Below are 19,451 nucleotides of genomic sequence, written 5' to 3'. Positions count from 1 at the left end.
TCACAAAGACTATGCCTCAGCACACTCACACCCTAGTCTTTTGTGCCCTCAGAAAAGTTGAGGCCTGGGCACATTGGGAGGAAATTCCAGATACCTTTGGGGGATTGAACACTCCAGAAGCTTTTCTCACGTCAAATCTGGTACCAAGTATTACTATTGGACCCTTAGACCCTTAGACCCAACTCTTCAGATCACTTCTGGACCTGTGGACTCTGCCAGGAAGGAGGACGGCCCAGCTATGAAGTCTGCCCTGCTGCCAAGAACTGTTTTATTGCCCACATGCCTGCTCTGCTGCTCAAATAACTTTTCAGTTGTTGTGGACTGCCCTGCTGTGCCCAGCCTCCCTGCCCTGACCCAAAAACCCCAGAGTATCGCCAAGAGTCAGATAGCTGGCCTCCTATTCAGGGCTACATGGACATAACAGGCTCCTAAAATGCCTGTGTTGTGGGACTGATTGATTTTGTGCAGGAAGAGACACCTTCCTGCTCAAAATCAATCAATTCAGTCAAGTTCCTCTTTCTATGTGTGCTGCATAATGCAGCACACATAGAAAGATGAAAAAAAAGGAGAAATGAAAAGATTTCTCCTCGTTGTACCTCACTAACGCCACACCACTTCCAGACACCCATGGAACGCCTGAAAACTGATTGAAAGGAGCACATATTTCAAGGCCTTAAAAAGCCACAAAAAGTAGCTTTCCGTGGCCTTGTAAATATTCTGTGGCACATTGTGTCACCAGATCATCAAAAAAGTAAAGTTACGAGGCGCAAAAGTGCGGCAAGGGGAGTCATAAATAAAGCCTTCAAAGAGCAGGCATTGTGTGACGCCTCCTGTATCATAACAGACCTTGTGGCCAGATTCCCAAGCAGAAGCAGCACCCACTACTCATTCATGTTCCGCCATAGTGGAATACAAAACTAACTGACACAGGGTGAATGTGGTGATGGTTTCTTTCTTACTTTGTAAGAGAATCGCAGACTTAATCAATACAGTGGCCAGGACATGTGTATAGTGTGACCTAATGGTTTTCCTTTTCATGCTCTTAAGGTGACAGTGCATATGCCTTTCGTCCCTTGCTACTCACATCATACCTCACTCTGAGGAGAAGATGTGAGAGGTACTACAACAGAGGACAACATGCTGAATCGTTGAGAGGACATTTGGGATCTTGAAGTCTCGCTTTCACTGTCTCCACAAGACCGGCGGGTCACTACTGTACAGGCTGGATACATGCTGCCAGATTTTAAAACATTCAATAATGAGGTATCACACATGAATGTAAGGGTTGGTGCATAATTCAGTAAATACCTTTTATTCAGGTTGCTACAACATTGTTGCAAGCAAAGATCAACTGCATCCTTGTGGATGTTGCATTGCTAAAAGTATAACACCAAAGTAAAAAATGGAAAACAAAACAAAGGCAACTCATTCTGCTGAGTGTCTAATGAGTTACTTTTTGCACCCTCAGGGGTTTAGTGCTTTGTCAGCAACAGTGAGCTGTGGTATTGCCAGTGTTAACATGTCATTGCCGGAAGTGTGCTGCAGCAACCATTAATAGACGGAATGCCGAATGAATCAAACATTCACTCCCAGTGAAAAGATCTGGGTTAAGTTTATATTTTCTTTGCTCACTAAACCACGCCAATTGGGACCCAGCCATATGCACATCAATCTTGACCCTGCTCCATATGGGAACAGTTCAGCCCAAACTGCCAAGCTGTGTCCTCCCTGGACCAGAAACAAACATCCTGGAACCGGTTTCAGGGTAACACCCCTCATCAGCCAGGCTAGATTGAATCAGGTGGCACAGTAGGCAAGTGACCCATGTCTGGGCGTACCCATCCCATTTAGGGTGAAAAGCGCTGCGGCAACAATTGATGGGAGGAATGCTGAATGAATCAAACATTCACCCCCAATCAAGAGATCTGGGTTAAATGCATTGTGCTTGTGCTCCCTACACCACCCCAGCTTGGACTCAGCCATATTAACCCTGCTTCTCATGGGAACAGTCCAGCCTGAACTGCCAAGTCAGGTTCTCCCTGGAACGGAAACAAACATCCTGCAACCGCTTCACGATAACACCCCTTATCAACCAGACTAGCATGAGTCCAGTGGCACAGTGAGCAAGGGACCCATGTCTGAGAAGACCCATCCCACTTAGGGCGAAAAGTGCTGCAGCAAAAATGATGGAATGTATAAGCCGAAGGCGTATGGATATGGCGGCACCGAGGCCCGGCCAACGCCTCCCTCCAGTCCTCCTCTTCCAAGGCACCCACATCTGCCTCCCAAGCCTTCCGTAACTTCTGCAGCGAGGGGGAACAGTGTGTGACCAGGGATTGGTATATACGGGATATCTTTTTGGGCCCCAAATCTCCCATGAAGACCTTAGCTTCTAGGGGATTAAACTCAGGGAGTGAGTCCAAGCCCACCAAGTATGGGGAGAGTGCATGCCAGAATTGAAGGTATTTGAAGAACTGGGTTTCGGGGCATACCAAACTCCCAGCTTAATTCCTGAAAGGACTTAAGGGTCAGCCCCGCTAGTACATCCCCCAAATGTGGAAATTCCAATGCTGTCCCACCCCCCCAAAGCCCTGTAGCGCAGCCAGACCGGGGAGTCTACCATTACCCGTCAGAGTATTCCACCATCCCATACGCAGCAGGGCCTGTCTCCAGATCTGAAACACTAACTGCGTGCCAGGCGGTAGTGTCTTCCATATCCTAATGGTGTGGGGTATTTTGCGGGTCCTCCATCAGTTCCATATCCCTCTACCATCCTGCCGGCCTCCTTCTCACAAGAACTAAAGTCATACAACCTTTTGTGGCTCTCAGGAATGGTCCTCAGTGTGACTCGTAGGGAGTTCACTTTCTCCGAGATGCTGGTCCAGATCCGGCTTTTTTTTGTCTCTCAGGCACAAAGAAGGAGGCCTTTCCCAACAGTTTGTCCATATGGGTCACAAATATGTCTGTCAGGAGCTCTATCTCCTTCTCAGTTCATTTTACTTTCCTCTTTCTGGACCCTGAATCTTGCTCCCATCTTCGGTGGCTATGGTCTTCTCCTGGGATGGTGTTATTCAATGGCAGTAGTGATGCAGGATCACTCCTTACTTCCAGTCTACGCCTCTGGGTTGTGGCCACACCCTATATTTGTAAAATTTCTGGGCTAACATCATCATTCTGCACCCAGAAAGCTCCATTTCCTATTTAGCTATTTTCTTTTAGGAAATAGCAATTTAGGAATTTTATTTTTAGCGTTTTCCTAATTACAAATGTGAATCTGGAGCTATTTGTCTCAAATGCTCAATTTCATACATATGGGCCTCTATTACCAACTGACAAAGGTGGTCTTAGCCTCAGCTAAGCTGGCCTCATTGCCTCCAAGGATCATAGGTAGCTGGAATGGTGAACAAAGATCCCTGATCTTTTGAAGTAGAATTGAAAGTACCTCAAGGCCAAATCATTTATTGTCACTTCAGTGGAAAAGAATGCATAGAGAAATATATCTTGGAACTCCAACAGCACTTTTGTAATCCAGGAAGGTAAATCCGGAGAACGACCCCATCCGCTGGATCCCCATCGAAACAAGAAAAACGGTCACCCACGCACTGGTCACAAGCCGACTAGATTACGGAAACATCCTCTATGCCGGAACCACAGCCAAACTACAGAAAAAACTCCAACGTATCCAAAACGCCTCAGCAAGACTCATTCTAGATGTCCCCCGCAAAGCTCACATTTCCAGTCACCTGAAAGACCTCCACTGGCTCCCCGTCAACAAGAGAATAACGTTCCGTCTCCTCACCCACGCACACAAAGCCCTATACGATCTAGGGCCCGAATGCCTCAACTCGCGCCATTCCTTTTACTCCCCCTCCCACAAACTTCGATCATCCGATCAAGCCCTCGCCGCAATACCACGCATCCACAGATCAACCATGAGGGGAAGATCCTTCTCCTACTTAGCGGCCAAAACCTGGAATTCCATCCCCACCTACCTCCGCCTTACTCAGAACCACCTCTCCTTCAGAAAACAACTTAAAACCTGGTTATTTGATAAATAATTCCCCCCTCCCTCAAGCGCCTTGAGACCCTATGGGTGAGTAGTGCGCTATATAAATGCCAAACTTGAACTTGAACTTGAGGATGACAAAGTTGTGTTGCCTTTAGCTACTGACGGACATTAAGGTTAACAAGAAGGCACTTAATAAAAATGAAGCTTAACATCACAGTAGACCATTCTTTCAAAATGGTTGTTATTTAATGTGGTCAGGGCCCAGTTCAGATAGGCACCAAAAGGTTACCAGCTGACATGCCAGATGGAGCAAGTCTGTGAGACCCCTTACATGTCTCCTGATGACCTGATTGATGACCTTGGAGAAATCATTTTTCATTATTTCTAGTGTGTTCTGATGGCTCGGAGGTAAGACTTGCAGTTATTTACCAGAACTATTGTCTCAGCCATGGGACTGAAAAAGGTAGAACATTATCCACTGAGAATGTAATAAATTGATGTTCCTCACTCGTGTTCAGTGACAACCTCTGCTGTTTGCTCTTGTAGTGGATTCAGGTGGAGACCCTGTTTGAGGCTCATAAGGACAGTGTGCCATCTGAAGACAGACCTTTAGATGTTCAGAGATTCAACTCCTCATGAACCATTTCTTCAAGCTGAATGGTACTTGGGAGTGGTATAGCACTTTTACTAATAGTGTCTCTGGGGCCAGAAGATGCATCTTTTTGAAGATACAAGGAGCAGTATGAAAATTAAATCTGATGATGCCGGTCACAGCCACAAAGATGACTGAGTACCAATTAAAATATATCATGATCAGTTGTGTTGGTTTAGCGCTAAGTGCCTACATATCAATAACGTGCATACATATCATTGTGTCTTCAGGATCAAATGCTCAATCTTTGAGTTATACATATGTGAGAGAAAACCCATAAAATAGGTGTTTGGATCTGCACTAAGGCACTCATCTGTTCATCCCATTTCCCTTGATCTATGGGAGGATTCTTAATGTCAGTGGAAATGGGGTAAGGTGTGCTGAAATGTATCACTACAGCCTAACATCAGGTTGTCCTCCAGAGAACTAGGTCCTTTGCGATTCAAGAATTTAAAAGATTACACTGATGTTAAGTCCTATGGCCAGATTACATTTTGAGCAGGTTGAGACTCCATTTTTGCCAAAATATCAATATATCTGCCTTTGATTCAGATGCCATCTATCCTTATCTTTCCAAGAACATGTGAAAGTGTCAAGTCATTCAGACAATTACATCAATAACACACCTGATACAACATCATTCTTTGACAAGGGCCTTGTGATCTCTATTTCAAGGTCAGTTAATATTAATTAACATAAACTATGTAGTCTAAATTGATGTGTTTTTACCTGATTTGTTTATAAGAATGTGTCTAAGACTAGCATATTGATGCACATTCAGACAATTCTGCGTTATCAGAAATTCCCCATATCAGATAAGCCACAGTATAAAAGGCCCATCAAGTGACCACTTTGGAAAAGAGTTCATTTGGCCCAGATTATTCTGCACGATACTGCCAGAAGATCTTGGCAGAGACTGCCAAAAAAATACAGTTCTTCGCTGAAAGCGGATACTGATAATGACATCCTCTTGCTGTAAATGGGTATGCAGTGCATTGATTCTCCTTAACAAACAGTTAAATACAAGTTAAGCTACTCCATGATCTCATACTGAAGCGCATAGAAGCAGGTTTGAGGGCGTTATGTTGCTAGATGGTACTACCACTATGGTAGAAATCTTCATATTGTTTTTGTTGTTCACAACATTCATTAGGACATGAGGGATTGCCTAAAACTGAAGAAACTATTGGTCAACTCCCAGAGAGACTGAAGGAGGCTGAGTTCAAAATATCTAAACTTGAAGATCAAGTTATTACTCTGCAGAAAGAAGTCTGCTAGTTTCAAAAGCAAAGGTCCTATTTGGGAATAGAAGATTGAGGAGCTTGAAAACCACTCATGATGTTCTAACATGCACTTAGTTGTAGTACAGGAGGGGCGGGATGGTCAACAGGTTCCACAATGGGTGGATAAGCTCATCAAGACCTATGTGTTGCCCAAGTACTTGAGGGTACAAACCATAACAAGGGAGCAGAGCATGTAGGGCAGCATGTGAAATTTTAATCATTTCAAATGTATACATATGTTCAGGTTCTCACATCAGTGGTGGGGTGCATATCGTGACATGAGTGAATACGGTGAAATAGACGACATATCACAAATACCACAAGGGGTGATCCACAAATATATACAATGGGGAGATTTTCCTTCAGGGAGTCGACGACGTTTCGATCTTTGTTGACTCAAGATCATCATCAGGACAGGGGAAGCCTCCTGAAACTGGAGTAAGTTAGATAACATTTGCACTTAGCCCTAATTATTTCATTCTTTCAAGGTGAATTTGTGCTCCCAGTGGTATGGTAGGTTTACTTTGCATGCACATTGTGCACATTTATAATTGATAACTGTGTTGGGGCACACAGGGTGTCTACTGGGAAATAAATACTCTGGTCCAAGGTGCGCGCTTATGTTTAAGTTTAAAAACCGATTACACTTGTTTAGGGTCTCATGGTGCCCAGGCATCCATGGCACAATAGTCTAAATTAAAGGCATGCAATTATAAAATCTAATTTCTGTGTCAACATCATTTTTTTCCTAAGGAGACAACAATTTCAGTACCGTCAGCATAGGATGTAAGGGAGAATCCAAAGCTTCTTATCAAATCAGCTAGTGGGAAGACATAGATGTTAAAAATATGTTAAAAAGAGTAGGGCTCAACTTGGATCCCTGGGGGACTCCAAATTGAAGGGAAAAATGAAGGGAAGTAAAGTTCTCCAATTTTATTACTTATTTTCGATTTGTTAGGTAGGATTTATCAGGTTCTAGGCCATGTCTGTGAACCCACAGGTTGCTAACTGGCTTAGTAGTAATGCATGATTAACAGTAGCAAAAGCCGCCGAGAGATCTAGCAGGATAAGGCCTGCCCCGTTTTCTTGATCTACACCTGCCTGATCTCTTTGATTGCCTTGAATAAGGCTGTCTCCATGCTGTGGCCCTTATGGAAACCAATTTGGGTCGTATCTAAGAGTTTTTTACAAGTTACCAGCTGTGCATTAAAAAAAATCAGCTATTTTAGCTGGTAGTGGGAGACGGGCAATTGGGTGATAAATGCTTTGTTCATTTTGGTCAAGTGAAGTTTTTTTTAAAAGAGGAATCAAGGATGCTTTTTCCAGCTATTTGGGAAAATCCCTGTTCCATACATGGCCTGGTAGATAGGCATTAGTTTAGATGCAATGACTTCTACTATCAATTTAGTTATATTAGGTGAGCTTATCTTGATGGTTGCTCACATTATCTCAAATTAAAAGTGGCGCATCCGAGTGTGATGATAATATTTAGTATACCCCTCTGGGAGATGTGATCTTGGGTTTGACTCATTGATTCATTTTTTTTACTTTAGTGAGTTTGTTCTTTACTCTCGTGTCTTAATGTGAACAATGTTATACATTATTTTATATGAGTTACTTTTGTTTTGTTTTTATATCTTATTTCATGCTTGTACTTTAATATAGTTGGAGGGGTAGAGAAAGATGTATTTCTTTGCTCCATTGAAGTTTGTAGTTGGTGGCTGCATGTTTTCTACCTATTTAAACTTCCACAATGTCATATATCAATTTTATGTACCCCAATATTCTCAAGGAGTTACTGCACATTAGCACTTTAGTATCTCAGCTCAGGGGAGCACCAAACATGTATTATCTGTTTGTTTTTCTAAGGGGCTGAGACAGTTGGTCTATTGATATTTGTATTTTATTGGTTCGCTGCTAAAAGTGTTTGCTTGTTTTTTGTAATGCGCAGTATGACACTTTATTTATCTCACTAGTACTTTACAAATCTAGATCAGTGATCTGATATTTGTTACCTCAAATGAACGGAAAAGCAACTGTGTTTCTATACGACTGGGATGGTACTTTGCATTAGTAGGTCGTACATTTCTGCCTATTGCTGCTAATTAAGTTCTGGCAAGATGCACTGTCACCTTATTGTGTCTTATCAGAGACCCTTGACCCTTGATCTTCCTGGTAGGTCGCTCCCCCTCCACTGAAGCACCACCCCTGCCAGTGCCATCCTTGCAGATTCTTGCTGGCTCACGCTCCTGGTGCCCCTGCACCTGACTACTCTCCTGCTCCGTTGCTGCCGCTTCCCCGGTGCTGAAGTGTGCCTGTGCCCCTGCCCTGCTTTTTCCTTTCTGTATCCAGTGTGCCGTGCCCCGCCCATTTCTATCCTTCTGTATCCTGTGCGCCTGTGCCACTGCCTGTTGCTGCTGCTGTGTGCCTGTTCGTTCTAGGCTTTCTCTCCCTTCCGCCGTATAGTTTTTTTCCCGGCGCTGCCCCACCTGTGGCCCCGCCCCCGTGTTCATTCGGTGCCCTCCAACCCGCTGCCCACCTCCCAGCTGATCCTCCCTCCCCACTTCACCTTAAATGGCGGGCGCTGCGCGACCGTGACGCTGGTGTGCTGAAGGCGTGCCTAAGGCAAGCCGTCTGCGCCCGTCCATGCCTGGACCGCGCCCAGCGTTAGAACCCCTGGCCCTCACGCCACCCGGGACGTCCGCTACCACTACGACGCCACCACCCTCAGCACTCTCAACCACGGACCGACCATCAACTGCTACAAGGCCACCCCCAAGTGCACCCACGGCCCCTTCACCTGCCAGAACTGCAACTTCTCATGCAACCGCGACACCAAGGCACCCACAATGGAACCCATCCGACTGCTTTGCATCCTGCTCAACACCCGCTCCGCACACAAGCACTCCGTCAAGCTCTGGGACCTACTGACCACCAAAACACATGATGTCGCCTTCTTAACCGCGACCTGGATGAATGAAGCCTCCGCCCCAGACATCCCAGTGGCCATCCCCGACGGATACAAGATCTCCCGCAGAGACCGCACCAACGGAGTCGGAGGAGGGATCTCCATAATCCAGAAGAACACCATCAAGGTCTCCACAAACACAGACGACACCCTCACCACCGCCGAATACTGGCACTTCAAGATCCACACGGACCCCAAGACCACCCTCAGATTCACCCTCGTCTACAGACCACCCCGCCCACGTTCCCAATTCTGCAACTCCATCACCGACTTCATCAGCATGCACGCACTGACCTCCACCAACTACATCCTGCTCGGCGACCTGAGCCATCTGGAAAACAAGAACGACAGCAACTCCTCCACCCTGATCGACAACCTCGCTACCCTCAGACTGAAACAGATCGTCACAACCCCGACCCACACCGCTGGCCACACGCTGGATGCCATCTTCTCCTCCAGCCCACACGTTGCCCTCAGCCACACCTTCGAGCTCACCTGGACTTACCACCACTGCGTCCACTTCACCTTCCAGAAACCTGTCACACACCACCGCACCCCACAGACCCCTTGCCGACGCTGGGGCAAAGTCACCAAGGAACTACTAGAAACGCACCTCACCCTCGACCCACCAATCAGACCCACCGACCCCGAGGATGAGGCCCGCTCCCTCAGACACCGTAGCACCAGTGAGACAACCCACCAACAGAGACACCAGCAAGAGATCAAGCTGGTTCACAACGGAGCTCCTAGACTCCGAGCGCACCTGCCGGAAACTCGAAAACATCTGGCTCAGCGATAGAACACCTGCAAACCACGCAGCCCACAAAGACGCCATTCGCAACCATCACCACCTCATCATGGCCACCAAAAGAGCCTCGTTCAAAGACCACCTCGACAACAATGCCCACAACAGCAAAGAGCTCTTCAACATCGTGAAGGAACTCTCCAATCCCAGCTCCTGCACCAAAGACATCCCGCCGTCGCAAGCCCTGTGCCACACCCTCGCCGCCTTCTTCCACCACAAAATCACCGACATCCACAACAGCTTCAACCCCTGGATGAACCCGACGGACCCCGCCGTATCGAACACACCGAACCCCACCGACCTCGACCTTCTGACCACATGGACCAACAGGAGCACCGAGCACATAATCAAGACCATGAGCACCATCCACTCAGGCTCCCCGTCTGACCCTCTTCCCACCACATCGCCAACAAAGCCGACAGCCTCATCGCACCCCACCTGCGGAACATCATCAACCTCTCCTTCAAAACCGCTACATTCCCTGAGAGCTGGAAGCACGCCAAGATCAACCCCCTACTGAAGAAACCCAAGGCGGACCCGAGCAACCTCAAGAACTTCCGGCCCGTCTCCCTGCTTCCTTTCCCGGTGAAAGTCATCGAAAAGATCATCAACACCCAGCTCACCTGCTACCTAGAAGACAACAGCATCCTGGACCCCTCCCAGTCAGGTTTCCGCAGCAACCACAGCACCGAGACCGCCCTCATCGCCGCCACAGACGACATCAGAATCCTATTCGACAACGGCGAGAGAGCAGCCCTCGTCCTCTTGGACCTCTCCGCTGCCTTTTACACCGTCTGCTACCACACTCTTCCCACATGCCTCTACGAGGCAGGTATCCGAGATAAGGCCCTGGATTGGACCACCTCCTTTTTCACCGACAGAACCCAGAGAGTCCTCCTCCCCGTTCCAATCCGGAACCACCAAAACCATCTGTGGCGTCCCGCAGGGATCCTCCCTCAGACCGATGCCGTTCAATGTCTACATGGCTACCCTCGCTCGCATCGCCAGAGGGGGACAGAGTTTACAACGCAATTTTTATCACACAGTACCTTTACCACTAAACTTTTACAACGCAAGTCGTTACAACGACTTGCGCTTGGGGGGCGCTGTAGGATTGGGATTAGTTTAATTTACTATCCAAAACCTTCCCTACTATCCATGGGGACTGGAGTTGGAATAGTAAATTAAACTATTCACTATCCAGCCCCCCCCAACGCAAGTCGTTGTAATGAATTGCGTTGTGAAACCTGCGTGGTAAAGGCATGCATTGTAAAAGCATGCGTAGTAACGACATACATCCATCACCAGACTACACGACCTCAACATAATTTCCTATGCCGACGACACCCAGCTGATCCTCTCCCTCACCAAGGACCCCCTCACTGCCAAATCCAACCTGCACCAGAGCACGAAGGCCGTTGCCGATTGGATGGAGGCAGGCCGGCTCAAGCTGAACACGGACAAGACAGAGATCCTCATCCTCGGGCCCAGCCCCTCGGCTTGGGACGACTCCTGGTGGCCAGCATCTCTGGGAACCACCAAAATGTTTTTTACTGAGCAAAAACAAACCAACCTTGCACGCAACCTAGGAGTCATCCTCGACTCCAAGCTCAGCATGACCAAACAAGTCAACGCAGTCTCCTCCCCCTGCTTCCTCACCCTTCTTATGCTCCGCAGGATCTACAGATGGATCCCGATGGACACACGGAAAACCGTCGCCCACTCCCTCGTCAGCAGCCGACTCGACTACAGAAATGCCCTCTACGCCGGAGCCCTGTCCAAACTCATCAACAGGCTCCAAAGAATCCAGAACACCTCCGCACGCCTGATCCTAGATGTCCCACGCCAGGACCACATCACCCCGCACCTGAGAGACCTACACTGGCTCCCCGTCGACAAAAGAATCACATTCAAACACATAATCCATGCACACAAAGCACTCCACAAGACCGGCCCAGCCTATCTCAACAACAGACTCTCCTTCTACGCCCCCAACAGGAAACTCCGCTCCGCTGACCTGTCCCTGGCCGCCGCCTTGCGCCTCAACGGACCCTCTTCTGGGGGCAGATCCTTCTCCCACCGCGCCGCCAAGACCTGGAACGCCCTCCCCCTCCACCTACGACGGACCACGGACCTCCCGGCCTTCAGAAGACTGCTCAAGAACTGGGTCTTTGACCACTAGCTGCAGCTCCCCCCTCCCCAGCGCCTTGAGACCCTAGCGGGTAAGTAGTGTGCTTTACAAATCCCTTGATTGATTGATTGATTGATTGATCAGTACTGCATTGATATTGCTTGCTTTTGTGCTGCTGTTTGTTTTTGCTCAGTAAAAAACATTTTTTAGAAATGAGTTTATGTTTGACAGACCAACTTCTGAGCGAAGGATGAACAAACCACGATGAGCATTGACTGGTTTTCCAGAAAGCAAGTGAAGGAGGACATGAGGTACCACCGCTACACAGAAGGTTTTTCACAGAGAAAGGGTGGAGTAGTTCACTGAGAACCAAACCTGATGTGTCCAGTGGAAGGCCAAGACTACTCTCTGTATTCTCATGTAATAGCACTCTTGTGGGAAAGTCATCTGGGTACCGTCTGTTGCTACAGAAATGTGACCTACGGGCTCAGGATCTTGCCAAAGACCTGTAGGGAGGTACTGAGACGTGGAAGTGTTCTCATCTATTAATGTTTTCTTATTCTGACACAACACTACATCCTGTGATCTTACTTGATGGGCAGATAAGGAGGTATTCTTAAGAGTCAAAGTGTTCATCCTGTTAATGTTTTGAACAGCTACCAGCCCCTCAGCCAAAATTATCATCTTGAACTTCTGAGTGAATAAAAATGGGTTAGTTCATTGAAGCTTAGGACTGGATGTAGCCCGCTTCCCCTTTTTATTATGGAAATATTGCCAACTTCATTCAGAAAATAAGATCAGCTTGCTTGATCCTGAAGTTCTTGCAATGCCAACTGTGGCCGAGCAGGCACGGATGGAGGACGCCAGTCATAGCACAAATTCATTCTGAAGCACTAAGAAGCCCATGAACCTGTGGATAGTTGGGTTCAGCGATGGTATCCGATTGCGAACCCTTCGCCAAATAGAGTGGGCCTCATCAGAAGGTGCTGCAGAGGGTGAATCATTGACCAGAAAGTCTTTGGGACTTCTCGAGTGGTGCCTCACAAAATGGTGCAGAGGAGGATGGTGCATTCACATGCAAGTCTTTGAGACATCTGAAGTGGCACCTGCTGAGATAGTCCTATGGAGGAAGACTCAACCACCGGAAAGCATTTGTGAGTTTCTGAAGTGGCACCATGAGATAGTGCTGAGGAGGGTAGCTGGTCCATAATCAAGTCTCTAGCACTAAATAGCGTCTGGTAATATTGGGAGATCTGTTTTTTCTTGCTTCAGGAGCATCTCCTCTTAGGTTGCATGTTTCCTCCTAAGGATTAGGAGTCTCACCCAGGGTCTTTGAATGAAAGATCAACTATTCCTTGTAAGATGTGAATGACAAACAAGCACCTACAACAACTAATGAATGTTATGTTATGTTATATACATTTCTTACGTGCAAGTCTACTCGTGAGTGTCCCTGCGCGAAACCAACGAGAAGTGGCGATAAGGTTCAAATGAATAGATAGGTCTTGCATTTTTTCTTGAACGTGCCTGAATCCTGGATGGTACGCAGGGCCAGAGGAAGAACATTCCATGCAACTGCTGCTTTAACTAAAAAAGAACTACCCCCTATTCTCTGATGCTTGAAACGAGGAACCTGGGCCAGGCAAAGGGACGAAGAATGCAGCGAACGAGTGGGAGCATAAAAGGAGACACGCTTCTGCAGATAAAGAGGACCACACCCATGGAGCGCGCTGTGGGCCATGATCAATAATTTAAATATTACTTCTAAAAGCACAACTGAATGTGAACACTGTCCCTGGATGCCCCAATAACAGTTTAGCAGCGGTGTTCTGGACCACCTGTAGCTTCTTCAGCAGGTAGCCCGGGATGCCAGCAAAGAGGGCATTAGTGCAGTCCAGCCGGGACAAGATCAACACACATGTGATCGTTTGCCTTGCCGCAGGTGATAGGAGGGGAAATAAACTTCTAAAAGATTTCAGCAAGGCAAAGCAGTCACTGGCCATCTTCTAGATGTGAACTGCAAAAGAGAGGTCTTCGTCGAACCAGACCCCAAGATTGGCTGCCCAGTGGAGGTCAGTCGTGGGTACTCAAGAGGCCAGAGCTGTTCTCTGAAATTCGTAGGGAATGAGCCAAAGAGCAAAATCTCTAATTTCCCGTCATTGCGCTTGAGTTGTGCTTTCGCCATTCATTCGAAAATTGATGACAGGCAGTGTTGGGCCCAGAAAACATAATTCTCACCTTTGGCCCCGGTGAAAAGCAGCTGGGTGTCGTCCGCCTAGGCCAGCACCTTAGCCCCCAGCTCCTCTGCTAAATATATTAGAGGAGTCATATAGATATTAAATAAGAGGGTGCTAAGGGAGGAACCCTGCGGGACACCCGTTGTAACTAGCTGAGGAGAGGAGAAGCAGGGTGGGATCCAGATCTGCTCCAACAGCCCCTCCAAGAAGGAGCAGAACCGGCCCCACACAGTACCCGACAGACCGATTCTGGCCAGCCGTGACAGCAGCAATGAATGTAGGATTGTGAGGTCGAGCAAAATAAGTGCAGCCCTCCTGCCAGAGTCCAGACTGTCCTGTATAGCCTCTGCCACCTCAACCAGCACTGATTCAGTGCTGTGTGATGTCCGGAACCCGGGTTGCGCTGGGTGAAGAAGTCCCTAATTTTCCCCAAAATTGGTAAGCTGTTTATTAATTGCCTTCTCACATAATTTTGCCAATGCAGGGAGGAGGGAGATGGGCCGGTAGTTCCCTGAGCAGAGGGGGTCAAGTGACTACTTTTTCAAGAGAGGCCGGATCTTGGCCTCCTTCCAAGCCAAAGGGACCACCGCTTTCTGTCGAGCGATTGATGATGGCGTTCACTTCCGCATTGGCAACCTCAGCTGCTGCTGTCAGCGTCCTCGCTGGACAGGGGTCTGAAGGAGAACCTCATTTTAGACCTTTAAGGATTTTCTGACATTCCAGAGGAGCCACTGGCCTAAAGTCTGAAAAAGAGTGTCGAGTATAAGCCGAGGGACACTCCACAAAGGCCTACGAGTGGCTACTACAAGGAATAAAGATTGACTGAATAGCCAAACTCTTATCTCTGAAAAAAAACAGAGTGTTGCACCAAGAGGGTGAGGATGGCATTACACTTGCTTGCTCCACAGGAGACAAAGCCCGCTTAATCGCGGCATAATATATCTTCTGCTTATCTCTTAGCTTGCTTTTAGCAACTGGACAGTAGTCACTCCTCCTCCACGCCCATTCACAGATTTACAATCGTACTTCAAATCTTTAGGAAAAGAGTTGAACCAGGGCTTAGATGGAGAATCTCTAGCCCGTCTGGTGGAGCGTGGGGGAGCCACCATGGCAGCTGTCGTCGAGAGCCAGCTTGAGAACCCTGAAACCTGGTCCTCGAGTTCTCCAACCAATATGGGTTTAGAGGCTCCAAAACCGGATTAAACTCCAAGGGATCAATTCTGCCCAAGGCTGAGTTATAACTCGGGTGTGCCAAAGGCTCCGGCTTGGACACCTCCCAGGAAAAATGGGTTATAAAATGGTCAGGAATTCTGTACGTCAATCGGAAAGATAGTGCAGATAGGATCAAGAACATGTCCAGCTTGATTAGTGGGAGAGATAACATGCTGACTAAGCAGAGCCAATTGCAACCCATCAAGCAGGTCTTGTGTATCCTTACTGTCTGTCTGGTCCAGATGTATATTCAGGTCACCAAGAACCATGTAATGGGCAATCTTATCGCCCTAGTAGTGACTGCATCCCCCCAAGCCTGGAGAAAAGGTCCCACTGGGCCTGGGGGCCTATAGATCAGTGAGCCTCCTAAGGTAAAATGCACTGAGAGACGGATGCTAAATTCTAAGGCTTCACAGCTGCCCCAGGAAGTGACCTCTTTCCTACGGAGCTCCCATTTATTTTTATATACAATTGCAACGCCACCCCCTGAACTAAACTGTTGCCTCTCCCTGTGTTGACCTTAGCGGCTATGCTACCTTAGCCAGAGTTTCATAAATAGCACATACACCCAGAAGTTGTCTTTGGGCTACGAAGAGACACCATAAAACACTCCCATCCTCTACTGGTATGCAGAGAGCTAGAGCGGCTTCTAAGTTCCTCTGACAGTCACAGCAATTGTCTTATAAAAGACGTCATGGGCCAAACCACATCAAGCAAGCCTGGGAACTGCTGTTTTGATGGATGACGTAAGCCATGCATTTTGGCCATTTGGCATTCTAAAGTTCTAAAGCTGGGGTCCACGGATATTGTTAGATTTTTGGCAGAGGCAATCAATTTTCTGCATTGCCTTTGGTAGCCAACTTAGCATTATCTCGAGTAGCTCTATATATTTGGGCACTTGGTTGGCACTGACCATGCACAGTTACCACCTACTAGGTCGGTAACCCAGCCTGACAGATACATTGTAAATTTATCAATTTCAATTCGTAGGGAGCTCTTTACATGTTATCAGTTGAGACTATTAGATTTGAGAATGTGTTACAGGGAGCTGTTTATACATTGTTTTTGTATAAGGACAATAGGTTATTTTGTTTTAAATAAGCAGAGTTGGCTTCAGTAGTGTTTGATACAGTGAGCTGAGTTCTTTTTGTGGATAATGACTGATGGGGGTTGGAAATACTGGACTACCGATGTGTACAGAGCTATAATTAAATAAGAGGATTGCTCTTTATCTGACCTTTGGTCTTTGAGAACGAATGCAATACTTCTGTGGTTTTGTATGAAACCTGCAGGTTGTAAACTGGCTTGGATATGGATATGGATATGGTATGGATATATTCGATTCACAGAACTAATCTGAGATAAAATCCTAAACTTAATACTTTTGGTATTCACAGAAGGCATTTAGTAGTAGTAAAGTTAAGACTCCTAACTTTACTACTACTAAACTGAGATAAAAAATAAACTTACTAATTTTGGTATTCACGAAAGGCATTTAGCAGTAGTAAAGTTAGGAGTCCTAACTTTACTTCTTCAAAATGCCTGCTGTGAATACCAAATGTAGTAAGGTTAGGATTTCATCCCAGTTTAGTAGTAGTAAAGTTAGAAGTCCTAACTTTACTACTTCTAAATGCATTCTGTGAATACCAAAAGTAGGAATTTTAGGATTTCCTCTCAGATTAGTTCTGTGAATCGGCCCCCTAAACATTACAAATCAGAATAGGTCTTTGATGCCAGATAGTAAGTAATTTAAGAGATTATGCTTTTATGTATATATATTTTCACAATAAAATCTGAATAAAAAAAACATATATTCACAGTCTGATAAAGGAAATGTAAAGTGCTCCCTAGGAATTGAAACTCATCAAATATTTCTAGTAGATTATTAGCAAAATTACTTAACACGCTAATAATATAAAATAACATAAAACACCAAGAACGAAACAAAATAACACTGCACTACAACAAAAACACAAACTAATAAGAAAGAGCAATGCAACAACCGGACTCATAAACCAAAAAAAACCAACATCATAAAAATCAATACAGTAACACAGTAGTGATGTGTTTAGTTTATTTACTGTTATTGTGTCGAATTAATATGCTGTTGGTTTGTTTTGGTGGTATGATGTTTTATTGTAGTATTGTTGCTTTTTCTTAACTGCAGCCCATATGCTTAAACATAGACTCAGTCTTATTACTGGACACAAACAGTTTTTTATAAAATAGTGATAGAAATGCTAGGTCATATAATTGAAGCATCCACAATATTTTTTGTAGTTCACTCTCAGATGTTATAAACTGCCATCACTATAAACCACTATGAGAGTGAGCTGGATCACAGCTTTCGAATCATTTCATCTCTGAGCTAGAGACACTGTGGCAGGCACATGGACTAGGTGTGCAGCTCCTACCAGCATGAAAAGCTAGTTGAACTGTGGGCCGTGGGGCCAGAGCACCCCCTGTACCATTAAGACTCCTTCCTCATTGGAGGCCAGTAGGAACATCATCTCCTGTGGTTTGGGTGATTGTAATTCTTACTTGTATTGCACTCACCTTAGCATCTTCATTTGGAAATAACTGCAATATTTTCATACTGAAAAAGGCAATATTACAGATTTAGACCAATACCTTATCAACGGTACATTCAACAAAACAATACAACAAAAGACAGCACAGGCTTTGAAGCTATATTTGCAGCTAAATAGAACATAGTAGTGCCAAAAAAGCAGTGGTGGCTCCTCCACTATGGCTGAGGAGTGTCGCCCCAAGTGCGCTATGACTGTTTGTTAAGCCCTCTTGGGCCACCCAAAGCAGTCATGCCCATTTTCCCTGGAATAGCGTCCCTTCATAGATACCAATTCGCATGCGCGGCCGCCCGCGCATGCGCATTGGTATCCATGACGACGCGATTCTTAGAGGGAGCCCCGGACGAGCCCCGGACACGGTAAGTGCTTTAAACTTGCTTTATTAAGGGTATTTTGCTTAAATAATGTATGTAGAGGAGAGCGGGAGGGAGGTGCGTAGTGGGGCTATGCGGAGTGCGGGAGTGGGCGTAGCTTCTCGCCCACTCCGCATAGCTCCGCGGAGCCCCACTATGCCCACTACGCCTGGGCCTACTTTTGAGTATATGCAACTTTTAGAAAGTTGCCACTTTGTTGCCAAAGTTTTCCAGTGGCCACTTGCAGAAGCTGGCCACAAGACAACCTTTTGCTGTTCAGGGGAGAGGTGTGAATAACTCTCAGGAGTGGAGTCAATTGAAGCCTGCGGTTGGAAGAGGTTCTATCTCTTACTTGCAAGAAGCTACAGAGGGTGTGAGCCCAAAAGACGAGTTTTAAAGGGAAAGCCACCTTTGAAGGGCAAATGGTGACCACACACAGAAGTGGATGCTCTTTTGTTCAGGTAGACGGGTTGGCATGGGGACAGAGAGGGGTAGCCAGACCTCTACAGTGGTCTCCAAAGTGCCACCATCTTGTGAGTGAGCAGAATAGTGCAGTCTGGGATAGCTAGATGCCACACATTGTAGGAAGACATCATAAGGTGGGAGGAAAGCTGGTAGCCCATTGGCTTCCTCCCCAAGGGCACTTTCTGGGCATAAATATGGCTCCCTCTAGAAGCCAGACCTCAGATCATATCTGGACTGGAGAGAGGACCAAGTAAACACTGTTCTACTGTTCCCTGGACCTGGCAAGAAAGGCTGCACAAACTGCTGAACTGCATCTGCTAGCAAAGAAAGGATTGTGCCTGTGGTGCCTGGCTTGTGCTAAAGTCACTCCTGAGCCCCAGACAGAAGAGGAGAAATCCAAGAGCCAGTTAGCTGATTTCCTGCTACAGCACTATGGCCACAAAAGCTGAAGAAGCCCAATCTGGCTAGTCAGTAGCCACAATCGCCTGATCACCACAGACTGCTTGATCTAAAGCCTGGGTGACCAAGTCCTATCGCTCTGAAGTTGCACTCAAATATGCAGGACCTGGGAGAGTCATCAGAGTGTAGTTAGGGCACCCAAGACTGAGACTAGCCATCACCAAACAGAACCGCTGGTTTTGCTGTGACCGGAGGCCAGTAGTCCAGTGGCAAATGGACTTTTATTGGACCAAAAATAACTTTGAGGAACACGACCCCTGTAGCTATTGTTACTCCATGTAGACTCTGG

General features: G+C 46.6%; 1 protein-coding gene across 1 annotated transcript in view; it reads right to left on the bottom strand.

Annotated features, from left to right (window-relative positions):
• The window catches only part of LOC147740933 (uncharacterized), a 330,387-nt gene that overhangs the window by 14,198 nt on the left and 296,738 nt on the right, over window positions 1-19,451 (bottom strand). The window contains exon 10 of the mRNA XM_086936090.1: window positions 17,854-17,893. Coding sequence (XP_086792216.1) covers window positions 17,864-17,893 — 30 coding nt within the window. The 3' untranslated portion in view covers window positions 17,854-17,863. The remainder of the gene's footprint in view (window positions 1-17,853; window positions 17,894-19,451) is intronic.

The sequence above is a fragment of the Lissotriton vulgaris genome, chromosome 1_1 (assembly GCF_964263255.1).
Source record: "Lissotriton vulgaris chromosome 1_1, aLisVul1.2, whole genome shotgun sequence".
Taxonomy (NCBI): Eukaryota; Metazoa; Chordata; class Amphibia; order Caudata; family Salamandridae; genus Lissotriton; species Lissotriton vulgaris.
Note: the sequence above shows the minus strand (reverse complement) of the source record. Positions and strands in the feature narration are given on the sequence as shown.